General features: G+C 40.4%; 7 protein-coding genes across 7 annotated transcripts; 6 read left to right on the plus strand and 1 right to left on the minus strand.

Annotated features, from left to right (window-relative positions):
• Positions 1-247: 247 nt before the first annotated feature.
• Positions 248-1,807, plus strand: ALD4 (aldehyde dehydrogenase (NADP(+)) ALD4; the record flags this gene model as incomplete). The annotated part of the gene is made up of 1 exon (NM_001183794.1): positions 248-1,807. The coding sequence occupies one exon, from the start codon at positions 248-250 to the stop codon at positions 1,805-1,807; it is 1,560 nt and encodes a 519-aa protein (NP_015019.1).
• Positions 1,808-2,085: 278 nt separating this feature from the next.
• Positions 2,086-3,450, minus strand: GDH1 (glutamate dehydrogenase (NADP(+)) GDH1; the record flags this gene model as incomplete). Its single annotated transcript, NM_001183795.3, has 1 exon — positions 2,086-3,450. One exon carries the CDS (start codon positions 3,448-3,450, stop codon positions 2,086-2,088), a length of 1,365 nt encoding a protein of 454 aa, NP_015020.3.
• A 148-nt stretch (positions 3,451-3,598) lies between these two features.
• On the plus strand, positions 3,599-3,967 carry YOR376W (uncharacterized protein; the record flags this gene model as incomplete). Its single annotated transcript, NM_001348882.1, has 1 exon — positions 3,599-3,967. The coding sequence occupies one exon, from the start codon at positions 3,599-3,601 to the stop codon at positions 3,965-3,967; it is 369 nt and encodes a 122-aa protein (NP_001335820.1).
• A 1,636-nt stretch (positions 3,968-5,603) lies between these two features.
• On the plus strand, positions 5,604-5,759 carry YOR376W-A (uncharacterized protein; the record flags this gene model as incomplete). The annotated part of the gene is made up of 1 exon (NM_001184578.1): positions 5,604-5,759. One exon carries the CDS (start codon positions 5,604-5,606, stop codon positions 5,757-5,759), a length of 156 nt encoding a protein of 51 aa, NP_878176.1.
• An 874-nt stretch (positions 5,760-6,633) lies between these two features.
• Positions 6,634-8,211, plus strand: ATF1 (alcohol O-acetyltransferase; the record flags this gene model as incomplete). Its single annotated transcript, NM_001183797.3, has 1 exon — positions 6,634-8,211. The coding sequence occupies one exon, from the start codon at positions 6,634-6,636 to the stop codon at positions 8,209-8,211; it is 1,578 nt and encodes a 525-aa protein (NP_015022.3).
• Positions 8,212-9,918: 1,707 nt separating this feature from the next.
• Positions 9,919-11,466, plus strand: AMF1 (Amf1p; the record flags this gene model as incomplete). The annotated part of the gene is made up of 1 exon (NM_001183798.1): positions 9,919-11,466. The coding sequence occupies one exon, from the start codon at positions 9,919-9,921 to the stop codon at positions 11,464-11,466; it is 1,548 nt and encodes a 515-aa protein (NP_015023.1).
• A 231-nt stretch (positions 11,467-11,697) lies between these two features.
• RDR1 (Rdr1p) lies at positions 11,698-13,338 on the plus strand (the record flags this gene model as incomplete). The annotated part of the gene is made up of 1 exon (NM_001183800.3): positions 11,698-13,338. One exon carries the CDS (start codon positions 11,698-11,700, stop codon positions 13,336-13,338), a length of 1,641 nt encoding a protein of 546 aa, NP_015025.3.
• Between the last annotated feature and the right edge of the window lie 1,598 nt (positions 13,339-14,936).

A 14,936-nucleotide genomic window follows, 5' to 3' on the forward strand; every position in this document is an offset into this window, starting at 1 on the left:
CGGGACTTCCGTCCACAGGTATCTTTTTCTCCAACTCCAACAGAGATGGAAAATGAGGGGCGGGTGTAGGTAAGCAGAATGAGGAGAAATTTGTAATGAAAATGGAAGTTCGGCGGTTATATAAATGGGGGGGGTTTGTCGGTGACAATTGACTTCACTCTCCTTTCCTCAAAAATTCTTGGGTGTTAGGATTAGAAGTATCTGGAAAACCAACCAAGAAAACTACAATAACAAAAATAAATAAAGCATGTTCAGTAGATCTACGCTCTGCTTAAAGACGTCTGCATCCTCCATTGGGAGACTTCAATTGAGATATTTCTCACACCTTCCTATGACAGTGCCTATCAAGCTGCCCAATGGGTTGGAATATGAGCAACCAACGGGGTTGTTCATCAACAACAAGTTTGTTCCTTCTAAACAGAACAAGACCTTCGAAGTCATTAACCCTTCCACGGAAGAAGAAATATGTCATATTTATGAAGGTAGAGAGGACGATGTGGAAGAGGCCGTGCAGGCCGCCGACCGTGCCTTCTCTAATGGGTCTTGGAACGGTATCGACCCTATTGACAGGGGTAAGGCTTTGTACAGGTTAGCCGAATTAATTGAACAGGACAAGGATGTCATTGCTTCCATCGAGACTTTGGATAACGGTAAAGCTATCTCTTCCTCGAGAGGAGATGTTGATTTAGTCATCAACTATTTGAAATCTTCTGCTGGCTTTGCTGATAAAATTGATGGTAGAATGATTGATACTGGTAGAACCCATTTTTCTTACACTAAGAGACAGCCTTTGGGTGTTTGTGGGCAGATTATTCCTTGGAATTTCCCACTGTTGATGTGGGCCTGGAAGATTGCCCCTGCTTTGGTCACCGGTAACACCGTCGTGTTGAAGACTGCCGAATCCACCCCATTGTCCGCTTTGTATGTGTCTAAATACATCCCACAGGCGGGTATTCCACCTGGTGTGATCAACATTGTATCCGGGTTTGGTAAGATTGTGGGTGAGGCCATTACAAACCATCCAAAAATCAAAAAGGTTGCCTTCACAGGGTCCACGGCTACGGGTAGACACATTTACCAGTCCGCAGCCGCAGGCTTGAAAAAAGTGACTTTGGAGCTGGGTGGTAAATCACCAAACATTGTCTTCGCGGACGCCGAGTTGAAAAAAGCCGTGCAAAACATTATCCTTGGTATCTACTACAATTCTGGTGAGGTCTGTTGTGCGGGTTCAAGGGTGTATGTTGAAGAATCTATTTACGACAAATTCATTGAAGAGTTCAAAGCCGCTTCTGAATCCATCAAGGTGGGCGACCCATTCGATGAATCTACTTTCCAAGGTGCACAAACCTCTCAAATGCAACTAAACAAAATCTTGAAATACGTTGACATTGGTAAGAATGAAGGTGCTACTTTGATTACCGGTGGTGAAAGATTAGGTAGCAAGGGTTACTTCATTAAGCCAACTGTCTTTGGTGACGTTAAGGAAGACATGAGAATTGTCAAAGAGGAAATCTTTGGCCCTGTTGTCACTGTAACCAAATTCAAATCTGCCGACGAAGTCATTAACATGGCGAACGATTCTGAATACGGGTTGGCTGCTGGTATTCACACCTCTAATATTAATACCGCCTTAAAAGTGGCTGATAGAGTTAATGCGGGTACGGTCTGGATAAACACTTATAACGATTTCCACCACGCAGTTCCTTTCGGTGGGTTCAATGCATCTGGTTTGGGCAGGGAAATGTCTGTTGATGCTTTACAAAACTACTTGCAAGTTAAAGCGGTCCGTGCCAAATTGGACGAGTAAGGTCATCAATAAGCCTGGTGTCCAATCGATGCTTACATACATAAAATTAAATATTCTGTCTCTGTTATATTTCCACATGTCATCATTTCAAATATATGTACTTTAAAGAAAATAAAATAAAAAATAAAATTTTTTTCTCCCGATAATCAATTTTCTTAATTAATTAATTGCGTTACGATTCCGTTTTTTTACTTCTTTTATCTCATTATCTATCTAAGTTATTTAAAAAAAAGAAAGAACTTTTTATGAACTTTCCTCTTTTCTTTCTTTTAGACTATTTAAAATACATCACCTTGGTCAAACATAGCATCAGAGACCTTGATGAAACTTGCGATATTAGCACCTTTGACCAAAGATGGCAAGACCTTACCGTCCTTAGTGTACTTCTTGGCATAGTCGATACATTCATTGAAACAGTTGATCATAATTCTCTTCAACTCTTGGTCAACTCTTTCGCTAGTCCATGTGATTCTTTGAGAGTTTTGTGCCATTTCTAAACCAGAAACAGCAACACCACCCAAGTTAGCAGCCTTTGGTGGACCGTACCAAACAGCTTCGCTTGGTCCAGTGGCGGTGGAACGAGCAGTTTCAAAGACGGCAATAGCTTCTGGAGTGGAACCCATGTTGGAACCTTCGGCAATAAACTTGACACCTTGAGCAACCAAGGCCTTGGCTTCTTCACCGCTGACTTCATTTTGGGTGGCACATGGCAAAGCAATGTCGACCTTTTGGACGTGGGTCCATGGACGAGCACCAGCAATGTATTGCACTTTGTTTTCGGAGAAAGTAGAGTATTCGTTGACGATTTGTTCCAAGGACTTGAAGTTGACCTTAGCACTGGAAATATCAGCGACTTGTTCGGAGGTGATACCAGTTTCAGAGATGATACAACCCTTGGAGTCAGATAGGGAAACGACAGTACCACCTAGCTCAATAACCTTCAAGGCAGCGTATTGAGCAACGTTACCACTACCAGAGATGGTGACGCGCTTACCTTCGAAAGATTCCTTACCGTTTGTGGCATAGTCGATCATAGCTTGAGTATAGTAAACTAAACCGTAACCAGTGGCTTCTGGTCTGATCAAAGAACCACCCCAGTTCAAACCCTTACCGGTTAAGACACCTTCCCAGGAGTTCTTGTATGATCTGTAAGCACCGAACAGGTAACCAATTTCACGACCACCAACACCGATATCACCAGCTGGCACGTCAGTGTCTTGACCAATGTGTCTGCTCAATTCTCTCATGAAAGCATAACAGATTCTTCTGATTTCGTTATTAGATCTTCCCTTCAAGTCCACACATAGACCACCTTTACCACCACCCATGTCTAGGCCGGTCAAGGAGTTCTTGAAGATTTGTTCGAAACCCAAGAATTTCAAGATAGACAAGTTCACGGAAGGATGGAAACGTAGACCACCCTTGTATGGACCCTTGGCGGAGTTATATTGCACTCTGTAACCTTGAGCAACTTCTTGTTCACCCTTGTCATTTTCCCAGGTGACTCTGAATTGTATGATTCTTTCTGGAACAGAAACAATTGGCAAAACCTTTCTGTATTCTGGGTGTTGTTCGAAAAGAGTAGAGTCTTCCAAAGAGGAGACAACTTCTTCGTAAGCTTGTTGAAATTCTGGCTCTGACATTTCTTTTTCTTTTTGGTCTCCTAACTGTTATATTAGAATAATGCGATAGTACGTATCAAGCAACTTTCAATGCTATAAGAAAAGTCATTTAAAGAGTGAGAGAATATAAAATGGGTAAACGCATTTGTAACTCTCGTATATTTTATATATGAAAAACAGAAAATTTTCCAATCTTCTCTTACTTAGATTACGTATACTTTGCTTTAACAAGAAGCCGGCCTTTGCTGCTACTTCTTACGCTTTCTTCTTCCGCAATTTTTCAGTGCTGATTTTCATTATGGTACCTGATGAAAAAGAAAACGGCGCAGCAGCTGATAACAGCTTCTCTCTGCTGATTGGACGTGGGGTCGTACTATTTCTTTTTTATTGCCCCACCGCACTGAAAATGCATGGGCCGGTTCCGGCGCATTGGTTCTGCGATAAGAATATCGAGGCCATCCAATCAGATGGTCAGATAAGGTTATTAAGATCAGGCCCGTTTCCATGGAGTCATGGAACCTGCATAAGGGGAGCCTGATACACTAGAGAATAATGACCTGAGTGGATGTAGCATCATATTCCTTATGAAATCCTCTTATCCAGCCAATCGTAAACGATGCCCTCCCCCACGTTATTGTTGTATAATTCAGGTTATGCCCAGATGCGGAGTGGTGCCCAGATCGACTCGAACGCATGGTCTTCTAGGACTCTTTATCGCAGCCCCATGAAGCAGTGCCACTTTATACTGAATGGAGTTACTAATATGGTTTGGCTCGGTTGGTATACTGGCCACAGCCCGCTAGAATAATTCAAGAAAAAAAGCCAATGCTGGACAGAATCACTGTAGAGTTTAGCGGACTTGAACCTAAAGAAGTTCATCTCCTTCTTGTCGGGAGCTTCGGTGTGCTAGTTTGTTACTGTCGAAGAGTCCATCATTAAGAGAAGTTTTCGAAGCTTCTGTCGCTGAACTACTGTATGCGAGATTACACTTTACAGAATAACTTGGGAAGCTGTCATTCTTGGTAGAATATGAAGGCTTTGAGTGCTGATCTAAGATCAGCTTACGCAAAGTTTCTTGCACTTACGCGATTGGAGCCGACGGCTTGGTAAAAATTTTCGAAATTGCAGGTTCTTGAAGCAGAGATTGTTCCGAAGAAACTTGGTTTCCAATCAGATAGAGAAGTGGGCTTTCTGGTCATGCCACGCAAGTTACAAGCGCGGAATTGCTACCACTTTACGTCTTTCTTCATGTTCCTCGGACGTTTCCAATCATTAGCCGTTCCTCTAGACATCTACAGATCTATTCCTAATCACAACCTATCTCTAGCCGCAAGATATATCTGTGTGAGAGGGGTCGCAACAGGAATACCTTAAATGGGATAACCGTCACGTGACTCTCACTAGGGGCATCAAGTGCGCTGCTTCTTCAAGGTTTTCGCGCCCTGTTTGAAGAAGTGGCACAGAATCCATAGAGTAATATTACTAACGAGCTACGAAACTTAGCTTACCTATTAAATACTCAAAGAAAATACGCTGTGTATGCTTTTGCGGCACATCTATGTCATTAAATCTCTCCATGGCGCGTATATTTTATGACGGGAAATCTGAGGCCGATCGAGGAGGGAAATTACTAGAAAAGCTTATCCTTCTTTACCTCCGAACAAATTTTAAAATATACCTCAATGGGAATAAAGAATGCAAGGAAAGGCAAGGTTCAGCCTATGATGATGAATATCGTACTCTAAAATTATAGATATCTAACTGTGGGCGTATTAAACCTTGCTTTGGTCATTATCCAATCGTGTATGCAGAGAGCGGGGCGATATGCAGCAAACAAAAGGGGCGAAATAATAGTTACTCCAAAGATGAAATGGCAGAAGAAAATGGAAAACTATACAGTTTGCGAAGGAGGCATCCTCTTAGTTAAAAAAAAATTTGGACTCATTGCACTGCAAACAGAGTTTCTAGGATTGTCATATTTTGTACCTCCTGGAATGTTAAGACTTTCTCATTAATAATGGTGTGATACACTTATAGTTGGGTGCTAAAAGGTAACTGCAAGCCCCACATCTATAATATTACCGTTAAGTTTCCGGCGAATAGTTTCTCTTTTCGCCCCTCTATTTCTCCCTTCAAATGTGAAGATAAGGAGGACAGCCATAAATATTCCTGTAATGACATTCCATCTTGGGTGGACAATTTTATGGTATAATCAAGCGTATTTAGAAGTTTGGGCGACAGTATTTCAAGACGAGATGCATAAGTATTCTCTTCATCCTCAATCCCGCGATGCTAAAACAAAGTTTTGTTGTTGCATTCCATTTAAGTAGAGCAAAAGCGTGGCAAATCTGAAAAATTGCCACATAGGGTGCTAAATTTGGTATAATGGCACAAATAAACAATCTCAGTTTACTGACAGTGAACTACAGGAATATACAATTTTGAGGTGTTAACGACCAACCGTTAATAGCTTATTCTCTCATATGTTATACCACTGTAGGAAGAGGTGGTTTCAACTGTATTTTGAGCACAGGTAGATATAAGCTCTGGACAGTTTTGCTACCCCTTGAAAGAATTCAACAGTATTTTCTGAGGTACTCATCGTAAAAGATTGCTAATTTTGGTCGCGATGTATATAGGTAAAGGAGTATTTCCTAAAAGTTGCCAAAGATTATCAAAATATTACCGTGTTTATAAAATAAACTGACACCCGGATAATTAAGAAGTGGTAAGCTTATGTTAGAGTACTTGTACTTGACAAGTAAAATCAGAATTGGGAATTATCAATTGAGATCACGTGCAAACCGAAGAAATGCAAAGAAGTAAGGTTAGGGTTTATGGACCCAGGCAGCAGAAAATTGTAGCTTCATTTGTTGGCACAGGACTATTCCACCCTTAGAATTGACTTTTTGGACATTGAGCTAAGGTTCAATGCACTCGATGGTCTTCTCACTTCCGAATATATAGATCTAGCGTGTGAGGACTACTCATTGGCTTGCGATTTACGGTTTTTATATTTTTTGCCGCACATCATTTTTTGGCCTGGTATTGTCATCGCGTTGAGCGGACTCTGAATATAATCCTATTGTTTTTTATGGATCTCTGGAAGCGTCTTTTTGAAGCCAACCCAACAAAAATTCGAGACAAGAAAATAAAAAACGGCACTTCATCAGTATCACAAATACCATCAATTTATCAGCTCTCATGAATGAAATCGATGAGAAAAATCAGGCCCCCGTGCAACAAGAATGCCTGAAAGAGATGATTCAGAATGGGCATGCTCGGCGTATGGGATCTGTTGAAGATCTGTATGTTGCTCTCAACAGACAAAACTTATATCGAAACTTCTGCACATATGGAGAATTGAGTGATTACTGTACTAGGGATCAGCTCACATTAGCTTTGAGGGAAATCTGCCTGAAAAATCCAACTCTTTTACATATTGTTCTACCAACAAGATGGCCAAATCATGAAAATTATTATCGCAGTTCCGAATACTATTCACGGCCACATCCAGTGCATGATTATATTTCAGTATTACAAGAATTGAAACTGAGTGGTGTGGTTCTCAATGAACAACCTGAGTACAGTGCAGTAATGAAGCAAATATTAGAAGAATTCAAAAATAGTAAGGGTTCCTATACTGCAAAAATTTTTAAACTTACTACCACTTTGACTATTCCTTACTTTGGACCAACAGGACCGAGTTGGCGGCTAATTTGTCTTCCAGAAGAGCACACAGAAAAGTGGAAAAAATTTATCTTTGTATCTAATCATTGCATGTCTGATGGTCGGTCTTCGATCCACTTTTTTCATGATTTAAGAGACGAATTAAATAATATTAAAACTCCACCAAAAAAATTAGATTACATTTTCAAGTACGAGGAGGATTACCAATTATTGAGGAAACTTCCAGAACCGATCGAAAAGGTGATAGACTTTAGACCACCGTACTTGTTTATTCCGAAGTCACTTCTTTCGGGTTTCATCTACAATCATTTGAGATTTTCTTCAAAAGGTGTCTGTATGAGAATGGATGATGTGGAAAAAACCGATGATGTTGTCACCGAGATCATCAATATTTCACCAACAGAATTTCAAGCGATTAAAGCAAATATTAAATCAAATATCCAAGGTAAGTGTACTATCACTCCGTTTTTACATGTTTGTTGGTTTGTATCTCTTCATAAATGGGGTAAATTTTTCAAACCATTGAACTTCGAATGGCTTACGGATATTTTTATCCCCGCAGATTGCCGCTCACAACTACCAGATGATGATGAAATGAGACAGATGTACAGATATGGCGCTAACGTTGGATTTATTGACTTCACCCCCTGGATAAGCGAATTTGACATGAATGATAACAAAGAAAATTTTTGGCCACTTATTGAGCACTACCATGAAGTAATTTCGGAAGCTTTAAGAAATAAAAAGCATCTCCATGGCTTAGGGTTCAATATACAAGGCTTCGTTCAAAAATATGTGAACATTGACAAGGTAATGTGCGATCGTGCCATCGGGAAAAGACGCGGAGGTACATTGTTAAGCAATGTAGGTCTGTTTAATCAGTTAGAGGAGCCCGATGCCAAATATTCTATATGCGATTTGGCATTTGGCCAATTTCAAGGATCCTGGCACCAAGCATTTTCCTTGGGTGTTTGTTCGACTAATGTAAAGGGGATGAATATTGTTGTTGCTTCAACAAAGAATGTTGTTGGTAGTCAAGAATCTCTCGAAGAGCTTTGCTCCATTTACAAAGCTCTCCTTTTAGGCCCTTAGATCTCACATGATGCTTGACTGATATTATTCGACAATATGATTATGTCGTGTAAATAACCCACTTTCATGTTGTCACTCCCTCGGCTTTGGTTGGTTAAAGGGACTTATCGGTTTCTTTTTTTAGAGTTGATTTAAGATCAGATCGAAGTAAATAACGTGCAGAACATTGCATATGATAGATAACAACCTATAGTATATATTTCAAAATCGCGACAAATCTGAAATATTAATTGATTTGATTAGCTGCAGAGATCTTCTCGATGTAAGGAGCTATTTAAATAGAAAGGGTCAGAATCGTCGTCCTGTGGGAGCTGGTATATACTAAATTGATGAACAACTAAAATAGCACTCTCATTGTCATTTTGGGTGTGAGACCTTAAGCAAGGAGAGATATTTTTAATGGATGTATTAGCGCAGCCGTTGCTTACGGTATTCCTTGGCATATTGTCCCTGAAAAAAAACCGTTGTACACTCGGATACGCATTTTTCGGACTTCTCCCACCCAAGAAACGCAACTTTTGAAGGGCGCCTACACCACTAGACCAACAAGGCCAATGCAAAGCTACAAACAAATGCGTGGGCGCATGGGCATAAGGAGGTGTAAAAAGCTTTTTTTTTTTATGTGAGGAATTACAGGCGGAAGATACTCAAATAAAGCACTGATTTGATGTTACCGAACTTTTCCCCAGGCATAAAATTTTATTTTCATATTTCATCAATTCGATATTATTGATATCGCACCTAATGTAGTCATTTCCTTTCTCTCTTTGCTAGTAGATTTTAAAAAGGTTTCTTGCTGTATTTTTTTATACTTTTATAGACGCCGCTTTCCAAAGTTCATCTAAAATAAGTCGCTACAATGATTTGATCTTGATTCGGTGCTTCAGGAGCCTGCTTGCTTCTTTGCAGCTTCGGCAATTTGGAACCTTGTGTGCATATCCTCGTTTGTAAGCCCAGAAGCACACAGACATCGATCACATCTATAATAGGAGCATGCTATCATAAAAGATTCACAGTATTCGTATAATTACATGGCAGACTTTTTGAAAAGAATGGTATGGAACCAAGTGAGCGCCTAGAAAAAAAGCTGAAAAGCTGAAATCTTAATTGGATAAGAAACTTCAATAACATTTTTCACGCGTTTCTTTTTCAACTAGATTAGCCTTAACAAACGACAATCATCGAGTACCCACGCTCATTACGCTGAACGTGCAAATGTAACGGGGTGGAAACCTAAAACGTTGAATGAACTAGCCAGAACGATGACAATTGCGGCAAGCTTTCCATACGTGTTCTGTTGTTGCGGCTTAGAGTGGTAGGTAACCGCGCCAAGCAAAATTACCTACCACTTTAAGCCCAAAAAGGTGATGTGTAGCTATTGCGGCTGTGGCGGCTATTGCGGTTGTCGCCACGCTTGTCGCCAGGGTTGTCGCTACGAATGTTTCAGCTTTTTTTTCAATGGGCCACTCTTTTCACGTGAAGCGCTCCACGAAATGTGCGGATATTGCGGAAGCTCTCAATGATGAGCTATCGGTAGGGATTAAAATAAACGAGATTTGGCAGCAGTTTTAAATACCAAGGGAGTAGTATATCTAGCCTCCAATAACTTCATTTGTGGAAACTTACTTCTATCTCACTCTCTACCTGAAAAGAAAACAAATATTGTACATTCATCAATTGCTGGAACATAAAGAACATAAAATCAATATGTCAACTAGCTCCTCCGTAACGCAGAAAAACTTGGATACAAACGCGGAAGCCTTGAAAAAGGAGGATAAAGTATTATCAGAGTTTGATATTCAGGATGAGAGGCCTAAATCCCTTTTATGGGAGAGTGCCTTTGTCGGAGTGCTGTGCTCTGCCCAACTAATGACTCAGGCAGGACTTGGACAATCATTAGCGCCGCTTCACATCATCGGTAACAGTTTTGGAACAACGAATGCTGGACAACTTAGTTGGTTTGCTTCCGCATATTCGCTAACTGTTGGTACATTCATTTTAATTGCTGGAAGACTCGGAGATATCTTCGGACACAAGAAATTCTTTGTCCTTGGCTTCTTTTGGTACGCACTTTGGTCCTTACTTGCTGGGTTTAGCGTCTACTCTAATCAGATTTTTTTTGACTGCTGTCGTGCATTTCAAGGCATGGGTCCGGCCTTTTTGTTGCCAAATGCCATTGCGATTCTCGGACGCACATATAAGCCAGGAAGAAGAAAAAACATGGTCTTTAGTCTGTTTGGTGCTTCAGCACCTGGTGGCTTCTTCCTTGGGGCTGTTTTCTCATCCATGTTGGGTCAACTGGCGTGGTGGCCATGGGCTTACTGGATAATGGGTATTGCATGCTTTGTTTTAGCTGTAGCAGGTTACTTTGTAATCCCTCACACCCCCATGCCAAGCCGCGATGCCTCATCTTTCAAGTTGTTGGAACGAATCGATTTTGCAGGGTCAGTTACCGGCGTTGTTGGATTAATTCTCTTTAATTTCGCTTGGAACCAAGGCCCCGTTGTGGGTTGGCAAACTCCATACACATACGCTCTTTTGATAGTTGGTACCTTTTTCTTGGTTATTTTTGCATATATCGAGTCCCGAGCAGCTTTCCCTCTGCTACCATTTGCTGCTCTTTCTAGTGATACTGCTTTTGTACTTAGCTGCATAGCTGCGGGATGGGCCAGCTTTGGTATTTGGATATTCTATACATGGCAGTTCATGGAAGACTCAAGGGGCCAAACCCCCCTTCTTTCTAGTGCACAGTTTTCACCTGTAGCAATCAGTGGATTTTGTGCAGCCGTGACGACAGGTTTCCTTCTAAGCCATACACCCCCAAGCACAGTTATGCTTTTTGCGATGACAGCTTTCACAGTCGGAACTATATTGATTGCTACGGCCCCCGTTCACCAAACGTATTGGGCTCAAACGTTTGTGTCAATCATTGTTATGCCTTGGGGAATGGACATGTCCTTTCCGGCCGCTACAATAATGCTTAGTGACTCGATGCCACACGAACATCAAGGTCTTGCAGCCTCTTTGGTTAATACGGTGGTAAACTATTCGATATCGATAGGTTTGGGTATTGCAGGTACAATTGAATCTAGAGTAAATGACGGAGGTGCCAAGCCTTTGAAAGGATATCGTTGTTCGTGGTACATGGGCATCGGGTTGAGCGGACTTGGCATTTTTGTCGCAGCAACGTATGCATGGAGCACTTTTATGAAGTCTAAAAAAAGGATCTCCGAAAAGCAGCATTTTATAGAATAAGTTCATATATAGAGAAATACTTCATCGTGGTATATAACCCAAACTAATAGAAATAAATATAGTACGATCAAAGTGATAGAGAGGAGCCAGTATATCCCGTATCGTGCGATAAATATGAAAATTACAAGAGGCCATTCTCGAGTGAAAAGATACATTATTTTTTCAAGTAGAAACCTGAAAGAACTTCAGTAAGATAACTTAGCGCACACTTTCCTACTTTAAGCTCACCAAATGGCATCCCCAGGATCGACAGCATTACCACACAAGCGACAAAGAGTCCGAAAGGCTTGCGTGCCCTGTAGGGAACGTAAAAGGAAATGTAATGGCAAATCTCCATGTGAAATGTGCGTTGCCTATGGATATGTATGTCATTATATTGACGGTCGTGTCCCTTCGGCATCACCTCAAGTGCAACAAGTAGGTGAAACATCTCCTGATACGGAGAGCAGACCTTTTGTTCTTCCGGGTATACATAGAAACGAACAACCGCAGCCTATAAATACACAGAACGTTACAAGTCAAAACATTGTAGATCCAACTAAGTCTAGGTACACGATCCAGCACTCTGCAGTTGCTTTCCCCCGCTGTCTTGGTCTCGAACTCCGATCAACTAATCCTCCACGCCTACATTCCTTCGCTTGGCATTGCGGAATCAGACCGGAAGAAAATCCAAACTCACATGTCCTTCTTTCTGATTTAGTTACAAAGGAAGAGTATTACCGTATCTCAAAAGTTTATTTTTCAGTTGTTCACCCGATATTTGATGTTGTTAATCCAGAGCAACTGGCAAAGAATGTTGAAAAATACTGGGATGGCGACGTAAAAACCTTAGAGTATGGGGCTGTTATTGCAGGGGTGATAGCTTTAGGATCATTTTTTATGGGAAGTCTTGGCCATCCCCGAGAGATGGATATAGTACAATATGCCAAAGGGATCCTTGATGACCCGACTTTCAGTCGCATTCCCACGGTGGAGCAAGTCTCCGCATGGGTTTTGCGCACCATTTACCTGCGAGCCACTTCGAGGCCCCATGTAGCATGGTTAGCTAGCTGCGTAACCATCCATCTTTCTGAGGCAATTGGCCTGCATCATGAGATTGACAGAGAGGATATAGCGATATCGAACAACGTTCCACCAAAAAGAACTACTGTAGTGAGCGAACACACTAGAAGATTATTTTGGTGTGCATGGTCAATCAATACCATTCTTTCATATGACTATGGGCGCTCAAGTGTTACGCTGAATAGAATTACTTGCAAGCCAGTTAAGGAGACGGACGGTAATTTTACAGCTCATTTAGTCGCGTTAGCACACCTGATTCCCCAAGACAGCGTGAACGCAAACGCAGCGCAATTGTTGCAGGCCCTGGCGGCCGTTCATGAATCACCAAACGCACATCCGTTTTTGTCGTTGACCAAGGGTGATATATGCCTCTCTTTGTATAGAAGACTTCGTTTGCTGAATCATATTCTTGATAAAAATGTTGTTTTACAAATAATTGATATCGGCAACACTGCGCTATCAGCAGCATACGCTCTTGTAAAACTGGATCAAGCATGGTGGAATGTGTTGAGCACCTCATTCCAGTACGTCTGTGTCCTTCTTGCCATCGACACACCGGAAAGTCTTTCACATGTTGCTACTGCCATGAAAACGTTAGATAATATTACTCAAATTCTCGGTACACGTATTGCTTTTGAAGCACAAAAGACCGCAAAACTGCTTCTTGAGGATTCCATGAAAAAAAAAAGACAAGAAATTCAGCAGCTTGAGCAGGCAACTCACCAGAGATCTAATCTTGAAACTACTCACCTACTCGATATTGACTGGGATGCTTTGCTAGATCCATCAGACACGTTAAACTTTATGTAAAAGAGTATTATAGATTATGTGTATCGAGAAGCAAATTGATTTATAATTAGAGGGAATGGAATTGATGTTTAATACCTGCTTACTATATTTTATCTTTGATAATTGCGCAGAAAGTAATATATCCGGTATTTGAAAATAGGAAATTTAAAGAAATCCCGTCACGCCTGGAATGAGGGGTGAAACCTTGACTGATATTATATTCTTTTCTTGGACATAGTGTCTGAACCAAATGCAAATTGCACTGCATTGCACCAAATTGATGGTTCAAGTTCGATCTATAAAAATACGAGAGAAGGTCTGACTGTTTATGTCAATACTCAAGAGGCTCAGGAACAGTGTTAAAGCTTGGAAGTTCAATTCATTAAAGAAAAGTTGATAACGTCAGGTGGAAAACCGAAAGATAAAAATAAAAGCAAGTCAAGATTTGAAGTATTGCTGAGCGAAATTTTGTTTGAGTGGTCCGGAAATTTTTATACACTTTATTAGTATTTGGTTTAGTGTAGGTGGGAAAGCTTAGAACGTATGTAGAAAAACATCCCTGAAGAGTTCTCTAGATCTTATCATCAGCAATAAAAGAATGCCGTTGTGACACTTAAATAGTCATATCACATGCGGATACACTTCTAATACACTAGTCTTCTTTCACTGCCCTTTATTTATAAGACTCATGTCCAGTCTATTTTTTTTTTAAAAAAAAAGACTTTCAAGCTTTTTACAACTTGATATTCTAATATGAATAATGAATAATGAATAATTTAATTAATTGTTTTGTTTAAATTTTGTTCGGTCTCGGCTATATTTGGAAGAAAAATAGCCAGTACATACTTTCTACCACTTTCGCTCAATTATCAATAAAAACATTTAATCGAAAGTCATTCAAACTGAAAACTTCAAAAGTCATTTTTTTATTGCTTCCCATTCCAATCACAATTATGCTTTGAGCCAATTTCAGTAAAACTTTGAAAATACGTAGGCGCATCGCATCGCCTAACTTAATTCGCGGTTTAACTAGCTTCCTCCACCAGTTCCATAAAAAAATGATGGATCAGTGCAAAAAAATTTTATCATAAATCTGATGAAGTATACTAAGCTGAATAAGCTGTAGGCCTTATTTGCTTTTTTCATACCCTTGGTTGGTACGACAGTAAAGATTGGCAGGTTCGGAGATACAACTTTTTTTGAGGCTTAGAATGCTCGGCCTGCATAAAATGGCGTTAAAGTTGCGCACAGGCCCCGGAAACCCTGCCAAGGAATATTACATAAGTTGCAACATCTTTTTCCAATACATGGTTAGAGAGTTTTTAATCGTTATACTTTTTTCTCATTTGATTAAAAAATATAAAATGAATTGCGAAATTCTTCTAGAAATGCGTTACTATTTTACGGTTGGCATTGCAAGATTATTATAACTACGAAGCAGTGTTGGAAAATATCATCTGGGAAGAAATTCCTATTTCTTGGGAAGAATTACATGTGCATAAAAAGATAAAACCCTCGATCACCCAAAATTGACTTTGCGACTAAAAAGTGATTTTTTCAGCATATTGCATTTCAAAAAGTCGTTGTTTAGCACAACTCATAGAAAATAAATACTAGTA

Source organism: Saccharomyces cerevisiae, chromosome XV (genome assembly GCF_000146045.2).
Source record: "Saccharomyces cerevisiae S288C chromosome XV, complete sequence".
Classification (NCBI taxonomy): domain Eukaryota; kingdom Fungi; phylum Ascomycota; class Saccharomycetes; order Saccharomycetales; family Saccharomycetaceae; genus Saccharomyces; species Saccharomyces cerevisiae.